The sequence below is a fragment of the Lethenteron reissneri genome, unplaced genomic scaffold (genome assembly GCF_015708825.2).
Source record: "Lethenteron reissneri isolate LAM-NWPU_2019-01 unplaced genomic scaffold, ASM1570882v1 scaffold_1847, whole genome shotgun sequence".
In the NCBI taxonomy this organism is placed as follows: Eukaryota; Metazoa; Chordata; class Hyperoartia; order Petromyzontiformes; family Petromyzontidae; genus Lethenteron; species Lethenteron reissneri.
The window spans coordinates 1-23,519 of record NW_026891605.1 but is presented as its reverse complement, the minus strand read 5'-3'; the positions used below and the strand labels follow the sequence as shown (position 1 = coordinate 23,519).

At 50.0% G+C, this 23,519-nt stretch overlaps 1 protein-coding gene across 1 annotated transcript in view; it reads left to right on the top strand.

The window, feature by feature from the left end:
• Window positions 1-21,874, top strand: part of LOC133339363 (oocyte zinc finger protein XlCOF6.1-like) — a gene marked incomplete at its 3' end in the record, with an annotated part of 33,759 nt that extends 11,885 nt beyond the window's left edge. Inside the window, exons 3-4 of the mRNA XM_061547495.1 lie at window positions 15,514-15,748; window positions 21,642-21,874. Of these exons, the coding sequence (XP_061403479.1) occupies window positions 15,514-15,748; window positions 21,642-21,874 (468 nt within the window). The remainder of the gene's footprint in view (window positions 1-15,513; window positions 15,749-21,641) is intronic.
• Window positions 21,875-23,519: the final 1,645 nt, after the last annotated feature.

The following is a 23,519-nucleotide window of genomic DNA, read 5'->3' as shown; positions in this document are numbered from 1 at the left end:
TACCCGTTTGCGACCCTGGTGCGGCCAGGTACGGGTACGGGTAGACTGTGAGTCACTGGTGAGTAACCGTTTGTCACTCATTTCCCAACGTCTTGTCTCTTCTCACAATTCAAGTTCCTAGAATCAACCCACCCATGCCTGCAACATGGCTTCATCCCAGCGGTCGCAATCAGGTACCCGATACCCGTACCCTACCCGTACCCGGCCGGGTAGGGTACGGGTACGGCCGGGTACGGGTACTCGTTTGCGACCCTGGTGCGGCCGGGTACGGGTACGGGTAAGGAATCAAAACCCGTTTGCAACCTCTGGTCTGCTGTCAGGGCTGCTGTACGCTGCAGATCCCCTTCCCTGCCAGCAGCCGGCGCTATGCTGCTACGTGACTGATTCTATGTCACTACACGAGTAACGAATTGGCCACGTTTTGTTTACGTCACACTAAACTTTACTAATTAGCTGTGTCGGGTAGTAGCAGGTTTAACAACGCAACATTTACACTTACTCGATCTAACCCAACGAAAACCTACATCATGAATGAAACTGGTCGCGAAAGCCTACTGCGTGTTAAATTATAATTTTTCTAATCGAGCTTAAATGTAAATTTTTCCTGTGCACGACATTGTGGAGAGTGGTTAGGGTTTGCGTGTTGTGTATACGGTTTGGTCAGCAATATGGTGTGGTTTGGGTATTTTTTTAACCCATTTGTTTTAACTGCTGCAGTGCTGGAAAATTGGCATAGAAGTTCACCTCTTGGGGCAAAGGCGATGGTAGTAGTAGTAGCGAGTAGCAGCCGCAGCGTCTATGAAGGCCTGCACTGTGGCACGCACAGACAAAGATAAAGATCCCCTGTATAGCCTTAACAGGCTGTAGAGGCAAATGCTGTTAGCGAGTAGCACCTATGAAGACCGGCACTTTGGCACACGAGGGGTTGGGTGGCCAACATCACGCTCGGTCGCCTTTGTCTCCCTAGTGGCGATGTTTACACACTGAACCAGGTACTCATTTGAGGCTGAGTCGACCTAGTGAAGGCCCAGGACCGGTTCAGATTATCGTCACTCATGGTGGTTCATATAATCGTCACGTCGCACAGCATAGCGCTAACCACTACACCACCGCTCCCCACACAGACACGCAGAGACACAGACACTCACACAGACACACAAACACTAAGTGGCGGTGACGTCACCACGATGCTTGTGCCAGGTCATGTGCACCTTGAGGCCACGTGAAGTGTCGAACGCCCGCTGGCAGGAGGTCACGGGGCAGACCCAGCAGGTGCCACGGGTCGACTGACTGAGATGAGTGAGATGACTGGCTGATGCACCACCTGTGCCCCCTACTGTGCCAACTTGCTGTGCTTTAGCCCTCCGGCGCTCCGCTCGTTGTTGTGAGCGTCGCTCCTCCGTCCTCCGTTGTTGGAGGGCGACTGCCTCCAACTGCCCAAAGCAGCGTCCTTCACGAACCTCCTCCACTGAGGCCGAGGGTAGTGAGACACTGGTACTGAGACACTGGGTAGTGAGACACTGCTAGTGAGACACTGGGTAGTGAGACACTGCTAGTGAGACACTGGGTAGTGAGACACTGAGTAGTGAGACACTGAGTAGTGAGACACTGAGTAGTGAGACACTGAGTAGTGAGATTCTGGGTAGTGAGACACTGCTAGTGCGACACTGAGTAGTGAGACACTGGGTAGTGAGACACTGAGTAGTGAGACACTGAGTAGTGAGATTCTGGGTAGTGAGACACTGCTAGTGCGACACTGAGTAGTGAGACACTGAGTAGTGAGACACTGGGTAGTGAGACATTGGGTAGTGAGACATATGATTACATTCTTACTTGTAGTTTGCCTCTCAGCAGTATCACGGTGGCTGGGAGATGTTAACAAACTCGCCTGGTATACAGGAGGTCGTGGGTTCGATGCTGACCCTGCCCGCTGCTGTACATTTGGAGCTTGCCTCTCTCTGCTCGTTGTGGTCACTGCGTGGATTTCCTTTTCCTGGTCCTCCTCCGGTTTTTCCTTCCTCCACGTTTGAAGTCAACGTCTCTACGCGTTCAGAGCATTTGGCTGCCGCTATAAATATCCACACACTGTGATGATGGTGGTGGTGGTGGTATCGGCCACTTGGTTGAGCTCTCATCCGGGATAAGAAGGCACAGCTAATCGAGTCTCTCACCTTTCTGAAGAGATGCCGCGACTCTAAGGTAATACCAATCGCATTTACACTAACCTATGCAAATTTATTTGTCAAGGCGCCCTTCCTCCCCTAACCCAGCTTAAATATACGCTGCCAAGATTGGTGGTGTTCATTCAGACGCTGTCTTTCCGACAGACCTGTTCTTCACCTGAGGACGGCTGCTTGCTTGTGGCCGAAACGTGAGAATTGTATTTTATTGTGTTTTATTTTTATTATTTTATTATTTCCCTTCTACGTGACTTTACCGAAAGAACCAAGAAGATGAATCCCTGCAGTCACGAAAGCTTTAAATCGAAAATTGAGCTGTCATGGTTTGTGATAGCCACGTAGTTCAGTGGAACCTTGGCTGGTAAAACAAAATAGGTGAGTTTAGTCTACGGCTCTCTATGTATCTCGTTGGTCCTCTGGATCTACGGGTCTCTCTGAGAATGGGTCTCTGTGGGTCTCTATGAGAATGGGTCTCTGTGGGTCGCTATGAGTATGGGACTCTGTGGGTCTCTATGAGTATGAGTCTCTGTGGGTCTCTATGTGTATGGGTCTCTGTGGGTCTCTAAGTATGGGTCTCTATGAGTATGGGTCTCTGTGGGTCTCTATGTGTATGGGTCTCTATGTGTATGGGTCTCTGTGGGTCTCTAAGTATGGGTCTCTATGAGTATGGGTCTCTGTGGGTCTCTATGTGTATGGGTCTCTGTGGGTCTCTATGTGTATGGGTCTCTGTGGGTCTCTAAGTATGGGTCTCTATAGTATGGGTCTCTGTGGGTCTCTATGTGTATGGGTCTCTGTGAGTCTCTAAGTATGGGTCTCTGTGGGTCTCTGAGTATGGGTCTCTGTGGGTCTCTATGAGTATGGGTCTATGTGGGTCTCTATGAATATGGGTCTCTGTGGGTCTCTATGAGTATGGGTCTCTGTGGGTCTCTATGAATATGGTTCTCTGTGGGTCTCTATGAGTAGGGGTCGCTTCTGGTCAGTTAACACTTCTGAACATAGACTACACAGCAACTCAGTCGTGGTGCCTTACCAACCGGTAAAATAGAAAATTGTATAGTTGGTTAAGAGTTGAAAAAACCGAAAATAAAGTTATCCAGTTCATATTCGTTTGGTCTTTCGGTAAAGCCACGTAGATAGAAAACATAACAAAAATCAAAATCACGACGTTTCGATCGCAACACAAGAAATCGTCTTTAAGTGAAAAGTAAAGACCCATAGAATATTAATTCCTGCAGTCACGAAAACTTTAAGTCAAGATTTACCCAGTTCAAGTTTCAAGTTCATGTATTTGGTATAGCCCTGTGAGCCATTCGGCTCTTGAATCGGGTGCAACCGCAACAAACAAAAAACAAAAACTTGAACAAGAAAACATCTTAAAGTGACTATGTGACTGAGTGCAACCAGAAAATCCAAGAAAAGACAGCAAAATATTGCAGAAAAAGCACCGTACACCAACGCTGTGTGCAAAAATCCCAGTGGGATGCAAGTCAAACAACAATAACAACAACCATAACACAACTTAGATTAAGGCCAATAATCTTACTCCGTACTACAACAAACAAACATGGCCAAACCAGTAAACTTTTCGAAATCACCAAAATAAAGCAATGAAACAGTGATCATAGGAACTGACGGAATTTTCACAATAAACGACATAAACAACATGTACCACCAAAACCCTGCAGCCATAGCTGGCTGCATGAGTCACTCCACAACAGCAGGAGCATCAATCGGAGTATTAGGCAAACACACACATGTAGTTACACACACAAATCGACTGACACACACACATAGAGTTCCACACACATATCGACTCACACATACATACATAGACTGAATAACAACAACCGCCATTCGCCAGTAAGTGGCGGTGACGTCAACCACGACGCTTGTGCCAGGCTATGTGCACCTTGAGGCCACGTAAGTGTCGAACGCCCGCTGGCAGGAGGTCACGGGGCACACCCAGATGGCACAGGTCGACTGACTGGGACGACTGGCTGATGCACCACCTGTGCCCCCTACTGTGGCAACTTGCTGTGCTTTAGCCACCCGGCGCTCCGTCACCTCTGCTCTTGAATGCTGTTCGGGGTGGGCGGCAACGAGTCGATTTGCGGCTCCTGTGCGACTCGTCATAGGAAGCGTGCCGGTGTGTAGTGATTTATGATTGATCGGTCAGTGATTGGTTAGTGATTTGTGATGCGAAATGCACTTTCGAGCAGTGACGTCGTTTCTCGAAACGACTTCAAGGCTGCCCAGACGTTACAATATTCACTTTCAGTCGGAGAGAGAGCGAGCGAGGTGAGTGAGTATGGGAGTGAGTGAGTGAGTAGTGGAGTGGGTGTATGAGTGAGTGAGTAGGGAGTGAGTGGTATGAGTGAGTGAGTATGGGAGTGAGTGTTTGAGTGAGTGAGTATGGAGTGAGTGAGTAGTGGAGTGGGTGTATGAGTGACTAAGTAGGGAGTGAGTGTATGAGTGAGTGAGTAGGGGAGTGAGTGAGTAGTGGAGTGGGTGTATGAGTGAATGAGTGAGTAGGGGAGTGAGTGTATGAGTGAGTGAGTATGGGAGTGAGTGAGTGAGTAGGGGTGGGTGTATGAGTGAGTGAGTAGGGGAGTAAGTATATGAGTGATGGAGTAGAGGAGTGATGTATGAGTGAGTAGAGGAGTAAGTGTATGAGTGAGTGATTAAGGGAGCGAGTGTGGGAGTGAGTAGGGGAGTGAGTGAGTTGGTGGAGTGAGTGTATGAGTGGGTGAGTAGGGGAGTGAGTGAGTATGAGTGAGTCAGTAGGGGAGTACGTATATGAATGAGTGAGTTAGTAGGGGAGTGAGTGGGGGAGGAAGTGTACGAGTGAGTAGGGGAGTGAGTGGGGTGGTGATTGTGTGGGTATGGGAGTTTGTGAGCGTATTTGTGTGTGTATAGTGGATAGTGTTTCAGGGGCCTTACCATCAGCCCCACCAATGAGAGGCTTATTGATGCTCGGGTGTGGTCAAGGGATGGCTCCCTATTGGTCAACCATGTTACGTATGCCGATGATCTGGTGATTGCTTCGCACTCAGAGGAGGAGTTGGCCGTGGTGCTGCTGAACCTGGATGATGCCACTAAGAGGTGGCATCTTATCATCAGCACCACCAAAACTAAGCACCTGCCCTGGTATTTTGTACCATTGGACACTCCACCCCCAAAAACTCCCAATTGGTGATGGGGCAGTTGTGGAGAGAGTGGAGAGTTTCCCATAACTGGGCAGTGTGCTTATGACCAGCTCTGGTTTGACAGCAGAGGTCTCACTCCGAATCAGTCGAGCGGCATTATCTTTGCATCAGCTGCGTAACACTGTGTGGAAGCTACCTGCTCTGTTGCTCCACACGAAGCTTCAGGTCTTCTCGGCCACGGTCAAGCCCTCCCTTCTCTACGCTTGCGAAACGTGGACCCCCCCTAATGGAACATCTTCGCTACTTAGAAATATTTAGGCTGGCCTGCCTACGATCCATCCTGGGTTTAACATACAGGCTGGATTGTGTGAGGAGCTAACAAATCCTTGAAAGATCTGGACAAAGTCCCATCGGTGAGCTCCTCCAGCAGGCAAGGCTGCGTTGGCTGGGTCATGTAGCCCGCATGCCCTACCAGCTTCTGTCTGGCCGCATAGAGGGGGCTAGACGGGCACGACATGAGCTAAAAAAGAGGTGGAGCTGATGCGGTACAGGAGGATGTGGAGCTGAGACTGGTACCAGCGGTGTCAAGATCGGCCTCTGTGGATGAGGAACCTGAAGGACGCTGCTGGGCAGTTGGAGGCAGTCGCCCTCCAGCAACAACAGAGGGCAGAGGAGCGATGCTCACAACAAGGAGCGGAGTGCCGTGCGGCTAAAACACAGCAAGTTGGCACAGGAAGGGGCACAGGTGGCGATCGGCCAGTCATCTCCGTCAGACAGCCCATGGCACCATGCTGGGTCTTTCCCGTGACCTCTTGTCTGAGGGGAGCGGTAGTGTAGAGGTTAGCGCGCTGCGCTATGAAGCCGGCGACATGGGTTCGATTCCCGCTCACGGCCAATAACAGTGACGATTATCTGAACCGGTCCCGGGCCTCGTCTAGGTCGACTCAGCCTCAAATGAGTACCTGGTGCGGTGTGTAAAACATCGTCACCAGGGAGACAAAGGCGGCCGGGCGTGGTGCTGGCCACCCAACCCCTCGTGTGCCGTTCCGGCCTTCATAGGTGCTCGCTAACAGCAACTTGCCCCTACAGTCTGTTAAGGCTATACGGGGGATCTTTTTATTTTGTCTGTGTGTGGGGAGTGGTAGTGTAGCAGTTAGCGCGCTGCGCTACAAAAGTGGCGACCCGGTTTCGATTCCCGCTCATGGCCAACACCAGTGACGGTTATCTGAACCGGTCCTGGGCCTCTCCTAGGTTGACCCAGCCTCAAATTAGTGCCTGGTGCGATGTGTAAACATCGCCACGAGGGAGACAAAGGCGGCCGGGCGTGGTATTGGCCACCCAACCTCTCGTGTTCCATGCCGGCTTTCATAGGTGCTACTCGCTAACAGCGCCTGCCCCGACAGCCTGTTAAGGTTATACGGGGGATCTTTTTATTTTGTCTGTGCATGCCACAGTGCAGGCCTTCATAGACGCTGCTGCTGCTACTCGCTACTACTAATACCGCCCTTTCCCCAACAGGTTAACTTCTAGATTTGAAGCTTTCGTGACTGCAAAGATTCATATTCTTAGGTTTTTTTTGGGGTAAAGTCACGTAGGTAAAAAAAATGTAAATTAATAAAAGTAAAATAAAAATAAATAAAAATCACGACGTTTCGGAGGCAACACAGCTTCTGTCTTCAGGTGGAACCGTCACAGCACGATTGCTGTATCAAGTAACAACAATGGAATGGACCGGTGTGGTGGTTAACCTGGGGTAATTGCTGTTTCAAGTAACAGCAATGGAATGGACCGGTGTGGTGGTTAACCTGGGGTAATTGCTGTTTCAAGTAACAGCAATGGAATGGACCGGTGTGGTGGTTAACCTGGGGTAATTGCTGTTTCAAGTACAGCAATCGTGCTGTGACGGTTCCACCTGAAGACGGAAGCTTGTGTTGCCTCCGAAACGTCGTGATTTTTATTTTATTTTTATTTATTAATTTAAAATTTTAAATATTTACCTACGTGACTTTACCGAAAAACCTAAGAATAGGTTAACTTCTATGCCAATTTCCCCACGCTGCGGCAGTTAAATAAATGGGTTTAAAAAAATACCCAAACCCACACGATCCATACTGCTGACCAACCTTATACACAACACGCAAACCCGAGCCACCCCCAAACTCTCCCACAATATCGTGAACAGGAAAAAATAACATTGCAGCTTCCGCGATCAGTATCATTCATAATATAGGGTTGTGTTGGGGTTAGATCGCTTAAGTGTAAATGTTGTTTCTAGATTTGAAGCTTCGTGACTGCAAGGATTCATACATCTTAGTTTTGTCGGTAAAGTCACGTAGGTTAAAAAAAATTAAATTAAAAATTAATAAAAATAAAATAATGAAATAATAAAAATCACGACGTTTCGGAGGCAACACAAGTCTCCGTCATCAGTGGGACCGTCACAGAGCCAGATTTGCTGCATCAAGTAGGCAGAGATTCAAAGATGCAAGCTCTTAAATACAAGTTAAGGGGGAGGGGGGGGGACGCTTAGAATGTGGTAGCCAATGAATGGAACGTATTGGGAGAGGGGAGGGCTAAAAGAGGTGTACGTAGACGTCGAAGTGGACGTGTTTGTGCACAAGCCCCTGTTGGTGCACATGATGACGTAATTGGAAGAGGGGGGGGGGCTAAAAACGTCGTGATTTTTATTATTTTTATAATTGTATTTTTATTAATTTTAATTTCATTTTTTTACCTACGTGACTGTACCGAAAAAACTAAGAGTATGTAAATGTTGTGTTGTTAAACCTGCCACGACCCGACACAACTATTAGTGAGGTTGCGTTTCACGTAAGGCATAACGTGGCCAATTCGTTACTCGTGTTGGCCATACCAAGGCTCTGTATATGTCTTCTTACTGTCACCACACTCAACGGCCGATAGGGGGCCCCGTGACCGGAGGTTGAGACCCCATACCCCAAGGGGTGGGGGCTGAGCAGAGGTCGCAAACGGTTTTGATTCCTTACCTGTACCCGTACCCGGCCGCACCAGGGTCCGCAAATTGGGTAACCTACCCGTACCCGTACCCGCCGGGTACGGGTAGCCGGGTTAATCGGGTAGGGTACAGGTATCGTGTACCCGGTTGCAACCTCAGGGATGAAGCCATGTTGGCAGGCGCAGTGGGGTTGATTCCAGAACTTGAATTGTGAGAAGAGACAAGACGTTGGGAAATGAGTGACAAACGTTACTCACCGGTGACTCACGGCCTACCCGTACCCGTACCCGCCGCACCAGGGTCGCAAACGGCTACCCGTACCCGTACCCGACTGGGTACGGGTAACCGGGTAGAGGGTAGGGTACGGGTATCGGGTACCGGTTGCGACCTCTGGGGCTGGTGTCCGACGGTCCATTCCCGACCCTTCCAGACCCTTCTAGAAGGTTCAAGGAAGTTTGGGCTCGGGTCTGGTGTAAGCCCCAACTTGTGTTTAAAAAGCCCGGTCCCTCTCAACGGGACCGGCAGAGTTCATTCCACTCAAGACGCGAAGACGTCTGAAGACTAAACCAGCACCCTGGAACCCTCAACCGAGGCTCTTGTAAGAGCCGGGTTGTAGCGGACCAGTGGTGGTACCCGTTCCCTGGCCTTCCGTAGGTCCCGGTAGCGAGGACCCGTGAGTGCGTAGCCCAGAGTCTGTAGGGCTCCGCTAGAAGGGAAGCCGTACCTCCCTTAGGTTATCGGGTGAACGGCCGTACCCCTTAGTGTTACAGGGGCCATGCCCCTCAGTGTTACGGCTAGTGTTGTCGTTTATCTACAATAAACGTGTTGCCGCTAAGAAGACGTCTCCTCGAGGTTTATGCCACAACACTAGTACAGCACATCAGTCGTGTGTTGGAGAGCAAATCCACAACATTTACAACTTTAAATTTCGATTTAAAAGCTTTCGTGACTGCAGGGATTCATCTTCTTGGTTTCTTTCGGTAAAGTCACGTAGAAGGGAAATAATAAAAAAATAAAACATAATAAAATAATTCACACGACGTTGTCTTTCCGACAGACCTGTTCTTCTTGTGGCCGAAACGTCGTGATAATTATTTAATAATGTTTTATTTTTATTATTTTATTATTTCCCTTCTACGTGACTTTACCGAAACATTTACAACATGATTACTCAGTAAATATTGGAGAGAAAATCCACAACATTTGCAATCACGTAGATTTTGCGAACAATTGCATCCATTATACAGGTTGTTTTCTTGGTTAGATCACGAAACTTAAAGGTTGTGTCGGTTAAACCCGTCAACTACCCGACACAGCAAGGTTGAGTGTTCACGTAACAGAACGTGGCCAATTCGGTACTCGTACAGCAACTACAACGCCGTTGTGTGTGTGAAGAGCAAATCGGCAACATTTTACAACCTGAGCACGACGTTTCACCAATAATTACAACCGGCATCATCAGGCGACAAGCCAGTTCCAACACAACCGGTATGCTGTACTAGTGTAGTGACGTAAAAATCGGTCACGTAGCAGCATAGCGCCGGCTGCTGGCAGGGAAGGGGATCTGCAGCGTACAGCAGCCCTGACTGCAGAGGTCGCAAACCGGGTTATGATTCCTTACCCGGACCCGGCCGCACCAGGGGTCGCAAACGGGTACCCGTACCGTGCCCTACCCGATACCTTGGCTACCCGTACCCGGCGGGTATCGGGTAGGGTACGGGTACCCGATTGCGACCTCTGGGATGAAGCCATGTTGCAGGCGCGGGTGGTTGATTCTAGAACTTGAATTGTTGAGAAAGAGACAAGACGTTGGGAAAATGAGTGACAAACGGTGACTCACCATTGACTCCACGGCCTACCCGTACCTGTACCCGGCCGCACCAGGGTCGCAAACGGGTACCCGTACCCGTACCCAGCCGGGTACGGGTAAGCCGGGTTAGGGATACGGGTAATGGGTACCCGATTGCGACCTCTGCCTGTACTGACAGCAGGTCACGTGATTAGACCAGAGAGATGGATGTAGGGGAAGGTTACGGAAGGGGCACATCGAGAACCCGCTAGAAGGTTCCAGAAGGGGCGTGGCCGGGGGGGGGGGGGGGGGGGTAGCCAGGGCCACGCTGGCAATATAAGAGGGCCCCGGAGGGGAGCTCGGGGCTGTCGTTGGGAGTGGATCCCGTCACGCTGCTGGAGTCTTCATCATCTCGGCGTCGCCAGTCAGGCAAGTCTGCCAGCTGTCCTGACTGGAACCGTAGTTACGAGCGGTTAACAGTTAGGCCGTTGTTAATAAACAGAGTGCATCCTACACTCAGTGTCTCTGAGTCAGTCGCTACATTAGTAACGAATTGGCACGTTCTGTTTACGTGACCAAACCCTTACTAATTGGCTGTGTCGGGTGGTGAAGGGTTTAACGACAACAATATTTATATTTTCGTGAACTAACCCCAAAAAAAAACCTATATTATGGAGGTACACACAAGTACACCACAGGTACACCCAGGTATATTCACAGGTACGCACACACGCGCAGGTACACTCACAAGTAAATACCTAAGTACACACACAGGTAAATACCTAGGTACACGCACACACAGGTACACAAAAAGGAACACTCACAGGTACACTCACAGGTACAAACACAGGTATACTCACAGGTACACACAGGTACACACACACAGGTACACACACAGGTACACACACACAGGTACACACAGGTAAATACCTAAGTACACACACAGGTAAATACCTAGGTACACGCACACACAGGTACACAAACAGGTACACTCACAGGTACAAACTCACAGGTACACTCACAGGTACACACACAGGTACACACACAGGTACACACACAGGCACACACACACGGCAGGTACACTCACAGGTAAATACCTAAGTACAACACACAGGTAAATACCTAGGTACATGCACACACAGGTACACAAAAAGGTACACTCACAGGTACACACTCACAGGTACAAACACAGGTACACTCACAGGTGCACACATAGGTACACACACAGGTACACACAACAGGTACACACACTGGTACACACACACATAGGTACACTCACAGGTACACTCACAGGTACACACACACAGGTACACACACAGGTACACACACAGGTACACTCACAGGTACACACACACATAGGTACACACAGGTACACACACAGGTACACACACACAGGTACACTCACATGTACACACACATAGGTACACACAGGTACACAAATAGATACACAAAGACAAAGATCCCCGTATAGTCTATAACAAACTTTATGCATGATCAATGTTCTTGTACCTCCTGTTGTTTCCTCTCCAACCACACGACCGGGGTAGTGTGTGTGTGGTGTGTATCTATCTGTTTGGCTGTGTGTGTTTGTGCGTGTCTGTGTGTGTATCAGTCTGCGTGTGTATCTGTCTGTGTGTCTGTATATCTGTCCGTGTGTCTGTATATCTGTCTGTGTATCTGTCTCTGTGTGTGCAGGATATACGGGGAGTGAATGTGCAAAGAGAGACAGACAGAGACTGACAGACGAGGCCATAGATGCCATGGTGGAGGATGTTTGGGCTCAGCAGGGCACCTCAGTCTTGCTGAGGTGTGCACAGAGCCTTGTCCAATACGCCAAGTACAACGAACTGAATTGGAGCAAGGTAGGGCGGTCCTCAGCTTACGAACACCCAGCTTATAAGAGCCACGATTATGAACAACTGCATTTCCTTAAGAACGCCACTCACACTTACGTATCACCACCAGCACTTACGAACACCACCCGTACTTAGAAACACCACCCACATTTACAAACACCACCAGCACTTACGAACACCACCCGTACTTAAAAACCACCCACATTTACAAACACCACCAGCACTTACGAACACCATCTGTACTTAGAAACACCACCCACATTTACAAACACCACCAGCACTTACGAACACCACCCGTACTTAAAAACACCACCCACATTTACAAACACCACCAGCACTTACGAACACCACCCGTACTTAGAAACACCACCCACATTTACGAACACCACCAGCACTTACGAACACCACCCGTACTTAGAAACACCACCCACATTTACGAACACCACCAGCACTTACGAACACCACCCGTACTTAGAAACACCACCCACATTTACGAACACCACCAGCACTTACGAACACCACCCGTACTTAGAAACACTACCCCCACATTTACGAACACCACCAGCACTTACGAACACCACCCGTACTTAGAAACACCACCCACATTTACGAACACCATCAGCACTTACGAACACCACCCACACTTAAGAACGCCACGCACGCCTATGAACGCCACCCACACTTACAGACACCACACGCACAAATATATAGCAACGGCAATCATCGTCAGGGTCCAGGACCGAACCCACGACCTCCTGCATACCAGGTGAGGTAGTTAACATCTCCTGGCCACCGTGGCGTTAGTTGTCAGTATCGAACCCGCGACCTCCTGAGTAGCAGCAAAGGTAGCTAACATCTACGAAACACCATAGTGGTAGGGTCTGGGGTCGAATCCACAACTCGTGCATAGCAAACGAGGTTCTGGAAAACACCCTAATCTTATTTCCGCCTTTAAGGAAGCCGATAACCACAATATAATACGCTATACATTACACTAATCTACAGCGACTATACACACTACACCTACTCTACACACTACACATACTATACACACTATACCTACTATACAATGCACTACTATATACTGCACTACTATGCTCTACTATAGACTACACACACACGACTATACACTGCACTACTATATACTGCACTACTATACACTGCACTACACTACTATACACTGCACTACTATACTATACACTGCACTACTATACACTACACTACTTTACACTACGCTACTATACACTGCACTACACTACCATACACTACACTGCACTACACTACTATACACACTACACTACTATGCACTACACTACACTACCATACACTGCATTACTATACACTGCACTACACTACTATACACTGCACTACACTACTATACACTACACTACTATACACTACACTACTTTACCTACACTACTATACACTGCACTACACTACTATACACACTACACTACCATGCACTACACTACACCACCATACACTGCATTACTATACACTGCACTACACTACTATACACTGCACTACACTACTATACACTGCACTACTATACACACTACTTTACACTACACTACTATACACTGCACTACACTACTATACACACTACACTACACCACTATACACTACACTACTATACACTGCACTACACTACTATACACTGCACTACACTACTATACACACTACACTACTTTACACACGACACTATACACTAGACTACTGCAAAGAAACTCCTTGGAGACGTCCATTCTAAAAAAAGGTGAAACCTGTCATTTCTCAAGAATAGCGGAGACATACATTTCCGCGAACAGTCAGCTCCCATGTCCTCCACCTCGTGGCTTGTTGGTCTCCGGGTAGGCCTCGGCAAGGTAAGGTAAAAGTTAAAAGGTAAAAACAACGAGCCTACCTTTTACCTTACCCATACAAATTACCCAATTACAGGGTAATTACTGGGGTACTACGACACATGAACAAGGTTTATAACGGTTGTGGCAAACTTCAGGGACACTTCCTGAAGTCGTGGAGTTCTGCCATTACTAGTACATTTAATAAAAGCGTGTTTTTAAGAAAGTTTATTTTTAATATTACTTATTAAATGGAGCCCACGGACTGCGCCACGGAGCTTCTAGCGGTAAACAAGGCACCGTATTTACCGGGTAAAACTTCGCGCTACCGTTACCCTACCGGGTAATTCTTCCGAGCTACCTTTACCTTACCCTTTACCTTATCCCTTGGCATGTCGACACCTTTACCTTTACCCTTTTACCCTCTCAACCCCGCCCATATCAGACAGCGCCCTCCACCCCACTATGGCACGTGCCTTCAATTATCTCAATGGCGCCGATTTCTCAATAATACACTGCACGATTATGCCCTACACTATACACTACTATACGCTACACTATGCACTACTAAACGCTACGCTATACACGACTATACACTACGCTATACAGTACTATTTCCTACACTATACACTGCACTACACAATGCACTACTATACACTACACTATACACGACTATACACTGCACTATACACTACTATACACTACACTATACACGACTATACACTACACTACTAAACACTATACACAAAACTACTATACACTATACACTACTATATACTACACTATAAACTGCACTACACAATACACTACTATACACTATACTATGCAAAACTATACACACTACACTATACACGACTATACACTGCACTATACACTACTAACACTACACTACACTATACACTACTAAACGCTACACTATACACGACTATACACTACGCTATACAGTACTATGTACTACACTATACAATGCACTACACAATGCACTACTATACACTACACTATACACGACTATACACTGCACTATAGACTACTATACACTATTCTATACACGACTATACACTACACTACACACAACACACTATACACTATACTATGCAATACTATACACTACACTACGATACGCTACTATACGCTGCACTATACACTACTATACACTACACTGTACACGACTATGCACTACACTGTTATACACTACATTATACACTACATTATACACTACTATACACCAAACTACTATCTACTACACTATAGACTACACTTCTGTACACCACACTACTACACACGACACTGCTATACACTACACTATACACTACACTACTATATACTATACACTACACTACTATACACTACACTACTATACACTACATTATACACTACATTATACACTACTATACACCACACTACTATCCACTACACTATAGACGACACTACTGTACACCACACTATTACACACGACACTGCTATACACTACATTATACACTACACTACTATACACTACACACTACTACTACTACACTACACGATACACTACACTACTATACACTACACTGCTATACACTACATTATACACTACATTACTATACACTACACTATACACTACACTACTATACACTACACTATACACTACACTACTATACACTACACTATACACTACACTACTATACACTGCACTCTACACTACACCACTACACCTGCAATAATCACGATTTGGCCGGGTGCTTGCGCAGGTGACAGGTGAGGGCTCCGATGACACCATCTTGGTGAAGCACCTTGGCGGTGACGGCCGCGACGTAGGAGTGCAGTACAACCCGGCGTACGGACCCCGCTTCCGCCTGGCGCCCGACAACTCGCTCGAGATTGACGGGGCCGGCTTAGAAGATGCGGGGAGCTACTCGTGCCACCTGTACCCAGAGCTCGGCGAAGTGGTGCACGTGCAGAGGACGAGACTCGTGGTGGTGAGAGGTGAGCTGGTGGTGAGGAGTGGTGAGGTAGTGGTGAGCTGGTGAGTTAAGGTGAGTGGTGAATGGAGCTACTCCTGCATCCTGTACCCAGAGATCAGTGGAGTGGTCCACGTGGAGAAGCAGAAGCTCGTGGAGGTGAGAGGTGAGCTGGTGGTGAGGAGTGGTGAGGTAGTGGTGAGCTGATGAGTTAAGGTGAGTGGTGAATGGAGCTACTCCTGCATCCTGTACCCAGAGCTCCGCGAAGTGGTGCACGTGCAGAGGACGAGATTCGTGGTGGTGAGAGGTGAGCTGGTGGTGAGGAGTTGTGAGGTAGTGGTGAGGAAGCCGCATCACCTCTACATAACAATAGGCTCAGTCAACCATTCTACACAACAAAGAATCATTTCCTCGCAATGATTCTCGCCGCATCATCTCTACATAACAAAAGGCTCAGTCCCATTTACACGCACCTTTACATCATCCGCACCTAGTTTACACAACAAAGGCTCATTCCTAACAGCGTGCTTCAGCCGCACCGAACCTCACAAAAATAATATCCAGGGCCTACCTTGGCTCCTCCCACCCTCAACCAGTATATATACAAATACTGTTTCTTGGAATTTCTCTCACTTGATACAGCTATCGTGCTGTGACTGTTCCATCTGAATACGGAAGCTTGTGTTGCCTCCGAAACGTCGTGATTTTTATTTTTATTTTACTTTCATTAATTTTAATTTTTTACCTACGTGACTTTACCGAAAAAAACCTAAGAATATGAATAAGGTAGTGATGAGCTGGTGAATAAAGGTGAGTGGTGAATGGAGCTACTCCTGCATCCTGTACCCGGAGATCAGTGGAGTGGTCCACGTGGAGAAGCAGAAGCTCGTGGTGGTGAGAGGAGAGCTGGTGGTGAGGAGTTGTGCGGTAGTGGTGAGGTAGTGGTGAGCTGGTGAGTTAAGGTGAGTGGTGAGGGCAGCTGTTCCTGCATCCTGTACCCGGACTGGTAACAAATTGGCTGTGTCGGGTGGTGGCCGGTTTAATGACACAAATTTTACATATTCATGCGATCCAACCCACTAAAAAAAGTGTGTAGTGACGCAGTTCGGAGACGGTATAGATTGGAGGCACCTTGTTCATTCTCGCACGCAAGGGGGGAGTGCATGCTCCCTGCATGTACGAAGATGCTGGATGCAATCGCCAGCGAAACGTCGTGGTCCTCAAATTCTAAATGTTGTGGATTCACTCTTCAAACACACCGGTGGGCTGAAGAACTAATTGGCGTTTTGTTAACGTGACACATTTCTTACTGATTGGCCATGTCACGTGGAGGAGGGTTGCGACACATTTAAACTTAGGCGATCTAACCCAAAAAACGTTATTATGAATAATACCATTCTATGGTTCTTTCGGTAAAGTAACGAAGATAGAAGAAAAAGATAATAACAATAAAATAATAATAAAATAAAATTAAAATAAAGTTAATAGAAAACAATAAAAATATCACCACGTTTCAATCGCAACACAAGGGGGCGTCATCAGGAACAGGGAGGTTAGCCTCTGATGGCAAGCTGTTTCTAAAGGTTTAGAGATGGGCGGGGCAGCTTATGTTAATGTAGGGAGAGGGCCACGACACCGGCAGTAGGTCTACACCAATCAGAGTGCTGTTTATAAAGGTTTAGAGATGGGCGGGGCAGCTTATGTTAATGTCGGAGAAACCTCCGACACGGGCAGTAAGTCTACATCAATCAGAGAGCTGCTTATAAAGGTTTAGAGATGGGCGGGGCAGTTGTTAATGTAGGAGAGGCCTCCGACACCGGCAGTAGGTTTACACCAATCAGAGAGCTGTTTATAAAGGTTTAGAGATCGACGGGGCAGCTAATGTTAATGTAGGAGAGGTCTCCGACACTGGCAGTAGGTCTACACCAATCAAAGAGCTGTTTCTAAAGGTTTAGAGATGGGCGGGCAGCTAATGTTGATGTAGGAGAGGTCTCCGACACTGACAGTCGGTCGAGAATGCCTACGTGTTAAACTGGGTGTACGCCACACACAAACATATATATTTTACACATACGCAACCGTCCATCGTTGGCCGCACTAACGAGCTATAAAAGTTTGCAGGCTGTCGAGCTAGCGGCGTTCAGCAACGTCGAGCTACGGCGGCACAGATGGTGGTGAGATGTTCGCACGGCAGAGGTCGCAAACGGGTTTTGATACCCTACCCGTACCCGGCCGGGTACAGGTAGGGTACGGGTATCGGGTACCCAATTGCGACCTCTGGGATGAAGCCATGTTGCAGGTGCGGGTGGGTTGATTCTAGGAACTTGAATTGTAAGAAGAGACAAGACGTTGAGAAATGAGTGACAACCGATTACTCACCAGTGACTCACAGCCTACCTGTACCCGGCCGCACCAGGGTCGCAAACGGGTACCCGTACCCATACCCGGCCGGGTACGGGTAGCCGGGTATCGAGTAGGGTACGGGTATCGGGTACCAGTTGCGACCTCTGTCGCACGGCGAGGACGGTCGACTCCTCCCAGCAACAGCCCCGAGCTCTCGCACGAAGGGCCCCATTGTTATCCTCCCAGCGTGGTCTTGCTCCTCCCTCACCACGTGACCTTGCACCGCCCTCACCACGTGACCTTGCTCCTCCCTCACCACGTGACCTTGCACCGCCCTCACCACGTGACCTTGCACCGCCCTCACCACGTGACCTTGCACCGCCCTCACCACGTGACCTTGCACCGCCCTCACCACGTGACCTCTCCTCCCTCACCACGTGACCTTGCACCGCCCTCACCACGTGACCTTGCACCGCCCTCACCACGTGACCTTGCACCGCCCTCACCACGTGACCTTGCACCGCCCTCACCACGTGACCTTGCACCGCCCTCACCACGTGACCTTGCACCGCCCTCACCACGTGACCTTGCACCGCCCTCACCACGTGACATTGCACCGCCCTCACCACGTGACCTTGCACCGCCCTCACCACGTGACCTTGCACCGCCCTCACCACGTGACCTTGCACTGCCCTCACCACGTGACCTTGCACCTCCCTCACCACGTGGTCTTGCTCCGCCCTCACCACGTGACCTTGCTCCTCCCTCACCACGTGACCTTGCTCCTCCCTCACCACGTGGTCTAGCTCCTCCCTCACCACGTGGTCTTGCTCCTCCCTCACCACGTGGTCTTGCTCCTCCCTCACCACGTGGTCTTGCTCCTCCCTCACCACGTGGTCTAGCTCCTCCCTCATCACGTGGTCTTGCTCCTCCCTCACCACGTGGTCTTGCTCCTCCCTCACCACGTGGTCTAGCTCCTCCCTCACCACGTGGTCTTGCTCCTCCCTCACCACGTGGTCTAGCTCCTCCCTCACCACGTGGTCTTGCTCCTCCCTCACCACGTGGTCTTGCTCCTCCCTCATCACGTGGTCTTGCTCCTCCCTCACCACGTGGTCTTGCTCCTCCCTCACCACGTGGTCTTGCTCCTCCCTCATCACGTGGTCTAGCTCCTCCCTCACCACGTGGTCTTGCTCCTCCCTCACCACGTGGTCTAGCTCCTCCCTCACCACGTGGTCTTGCTCCTCCCTCACCACGTGGTCTTGCTCCTCCCTCATCACGTGGTCTTGCTCCTCCCTCACCACGTGGTCTTGCTCCTCCCTCACCACGTGGTCTTGCTCCTCCCTCATCACGTGGTCTAGCTCCTCCCTCACCACGTGGTCTTGCTCCTCCCTCACCACGTGGTCTAGCTCCTCCCTCACCACGTGGTCTTGCTCCTCCCTCATCACGTGGTCTTGCTCCTCCCTCACCACGTGGTCTTGCTCCTCCCTCACCACGTGGTCTTGCACCTCCCTCACCACGTGGTCTTGCTCCTCCCTCACCACGTGGTCTTGCTCCTCCCTCACCACGTGGTCTTGCTCCTCCCTCACCACGTGGTCTTGCTCCTCCCTCACCACGTGGTCTTGCACCTCCCTCACCACGTGGTCTTGCTCCTCCCTCACCACGTGGTCTTGCTCCTCCCTCACCACGTGGTCTTGCTCCTCCCTCACCACGTGGTCTTGCTCCTCCCTCACCACGTGGTCTAGCTCCTCCCTCACCACGTGGTCTAGCTCTTCCCTCACCACGTGGTCTAGCTCCTCCCTCACCACGTGGTCTAGCTCCTCCCTCACCACGTGGTCTAGCTCCTCCCTCACCACGTGGTCTTGCTCCTCCCTCACCACGTGGTCTAGCTCCTCCCTCACCACGTGGTCTAGCTCCTCCCTCACCACGTGGTCTAGCTCTTCCCTCACCACGTGGTCTTGCTCCTCCCTCACCACGTGGTCTTGCTCCTCCCTCACCACGTGGTCTAGCTCCTCCCTCACCACGTGGTCTAGCTCCTCCCTCACCACGTGGTCTAGCTCCGCCCTCACCACGTGGTCTAGCTCCTCCCTCACCACGTGGTCTAGCTCCTCCCTCACCACGTGGTCTAGCTCCTCCCTCACCACGTGGTCTTGCTCCGCCCTCACCACGTGGTCTAGCTCCTCCCTCACCACGTGGTCTAGCTCCTCCCTCACCACGTGACCTTGCTCCGCCCTCACCACGTGACCTTGCTCCTCCCTCACCACGTGACCTTGCTCTGCCCTCACCACGTGACCTTGCTCCTCCCTCACCACGTGACCTTGCTCCTCCCTCACCACGTGACCTTGCTCCTCCCTCACCACGTGACCTTGCTCTGCCCCCTCACCACGTGACCTTGCACCACCCTCACCACGTGACCTTGCTCCTCCCTCACCACGTGGTCTTGCTCTGCCCTCACCACGTGACCTTGCACCACCCTCACCACGTGACCTTGCTCCTCCCTCACCACGTGGTCTTGCTCTGCCCTCACCACGTGACCTTGCACCACCCTCACCACGTGGTCTTGCTCCTCCCTCACCACGTGGTCTTGCTCTGCCCTCACCACGTGGTCTTGCTCCTCCCTCACCACGTGGTCTTGCTCTGCCCTCACCACGTGACCTTGCTCTGCCCTCACCACGTGACCTTGCACCACCCTCACCACGTGGTCTTGCTCCGCCCTCACCACGTGACCTTGCTCCGCCCTCACCACGCCCCCCTTCTAGAACCTACGAGCTGGATCCCGGGGCTTCCAGAAGGCCCCTTCCGTGAACTTTGCCGAGGTGGTTTATACTCTTAGGTTTTTTTTGGTTCAAGTTCAAGTTTCATGTGTTAGGTATAGCCCCGTGAGCCATTCGGCTCTTGAATCGGGTGCAACCGCAACAAACAAAAAACAAAAACTTGAACAAGAAAACATCTTAAAGTGAATATGTGACTGAGTGCAAACAGAAAATCCAAGAAAAGACGACAAAATATTGCAGAAAAAGCACCGTACACCAACGCTGTGTGCAAACATCCCAGTGGGATGCAAGTCAAACAACAATAACAACCACAAGACAACTTAGATTAAGGCCATCAGGTAAAAAATTAAATTAATAAAAGTAATAATAGAAACAAATATAATCATAAATCACGACGTTTCGGAGGCAACACAAGTCTCCATCATCAGGTGGGACCGTCAAAGCTAGATTTACTGTACCAAGTGAGGACAGTAAATCTGTCAATTATCTAGACCGGTCCTGGGCCTCTCCTAGGTCGACTCAGCCTTAAATGAGTACCTGGTGCGGTGTGAAATCATCGCCACTGGAGAGACAAAGGCGGCCGGGCGTGGTGCTGGCAACCCACGCCATCATGTGCCGGTCTGGCCTTCATAGGTGCTTGCTAACATCACTTGGATCTTTCTCTTTGTGTGTGTAGCTGCGTGTTAACCTGTGTGTGAACCTGTGTGTGTGTAACCTGTGTGTGTAACCTGTGTGTATGTTTACCTGTCTGTGTGTCTGTGTGTGTGTACCCGTGTCCGTGTGTCCGTACGTTCCATTTCCCAGTGGCAGAGACGATCACCGATTTGGCTGTTCAGGCCAAACACTTCACGGACGCTGCACTAGAGTCTCAAACCAGCCGTGGTGATGGATTTGATGGTGGTGGTCTTGGTCATGGTGAAGTTGGTGGCGCTGGTGATGGTGATCACGGTGGCGGTGGCTTTGATTGTTTCTCGATGGAAGCCATCGTTTGCTACGCCATTCTCGCCATCACAGCGCTCATGCTCGCCGTCTTTCTGGTGGGTGCACGAAGATGTACCATACAACGCCTGCAGCCCATACAACCTATGTAACCCATGCGTAACGCGTATACCCCGTGTAACTATCACCGATACACATGCGTGTGGGGAAGGATCAGAAGTGACAGATCGCATTTGCAGTGTCCCATGCATGTGTCCGTTTGTGTGTATGTGTCAGTGTGTCTACCTGTGTGTGCCTGTGTGTGTCCGTTTGTGTGTGTCTGGATGTGTGTGTGTGTCCGTTTGTGTGTTTTATTGTGTGTGTCGTGTGTGTGTACCTGTGACCGCTCCAATTTAACAGCAGAGGTCTCACTCCGAATCAGTCGAGCGGCATTATCTTTTCATCGGTTGCATAACGCTGTGTGAAGCAACCTGGTCTGTCGCTCTGCACGAAGCTTTGGGTCTTCTCGGCCACAGTTATTCCCTCCCTTCTCTACGCTTGCGAAACGTGGACCCACCTAATGGAACATATTCGCCGTTTAGAAACATTCAGGCTGGCCTGCCTACGATCATTCCTGGGTTTAACCAGGCTGGGTTGTATGAGGAGCTCACAAATCTTTGAAAGATCTGGAAAAAGTCCCATCGGTGAGCACCTCCAGCAGGCAAGGCTGAGTTGGCTGGGCCATGTAGCCCGCATGCCCACACCGCATGCCCAAACAGCTTTTGTTCGGCCGGATCGAGGGGGCTAAACGGGCGCAGCACGGGCTAGAGAAGCGATGCAGTGATGTGTTATAGGAGGTTGTGGAGCTGAGTGGATTTGCCGATGACTGGTACCAGCAGTGTCAAGATCGGCCTCAGTGGAGGAGGCTCGTGAAGGACGCTACTGGGCAGTTGGAGGCAGTTGCCCTCCAACAACAACGGAGGGCGGAGGAGCGACGCTCACAGCAATGAGCGGAGCGCCGGGTGACTAAAGCACAGCAAGTTGGCACAGTAGGGGGCACAGGTGGTGCATCAGCCAGTCATCTCAGTCAGTCGACCCGTAGCAGCTGGGTCTGCCCCGTGGCCTCCTGTCAGTGGGTTTCGACACTTCACGTGGCCTCAAGGTGCACATGGCCTGGCATAAGCGTCGTGGTGACGTCACTGCCACTTTGGGTGAATGGCAGTTGTTTATATGGGGAGCTAGTGTAGCGGTTAGCGCGCTGCTCTATGAACCTGGCGACCCGGGTTCGATTTCCGCTCACGGCCATCACCAGTGACGATTATCTGAACCGGACCTGGGCCTCCCCTAGGTTGACTCAGCCTCAAATGAGTACCTGGTGCAGTGTGTAAACGTGGCCACTGGGGAGACAAAGGCGGACGGGCGTGGTGCTGGCCACCCACCCCTTCGTGCGTCGTTCCGGCCTTCATAGGTGCTCGCTAACAGCACTTTGATCTTTGTCTTTGTGTGTGTACCTGGGTGGTCACGTGCCATCCACATAGTTTCTTCAGATCACTTTTTTACCTACGTGACTTTACCGAAAGAACCGAAGAGTATGTGGATTGTTGTCTTCATGTCTACTTGCTACTGACATCAATTGCCACTACAGCCCTGCTAGAGGCTACCTGGGGATTTTTGTCTTTATGTCTACTTGTTACTGACAGCACTTGCCCCTACAGCCCTGCTAGAGGCTACCTGGGGATTTTGTTTTCATGTCTACTTGCTACC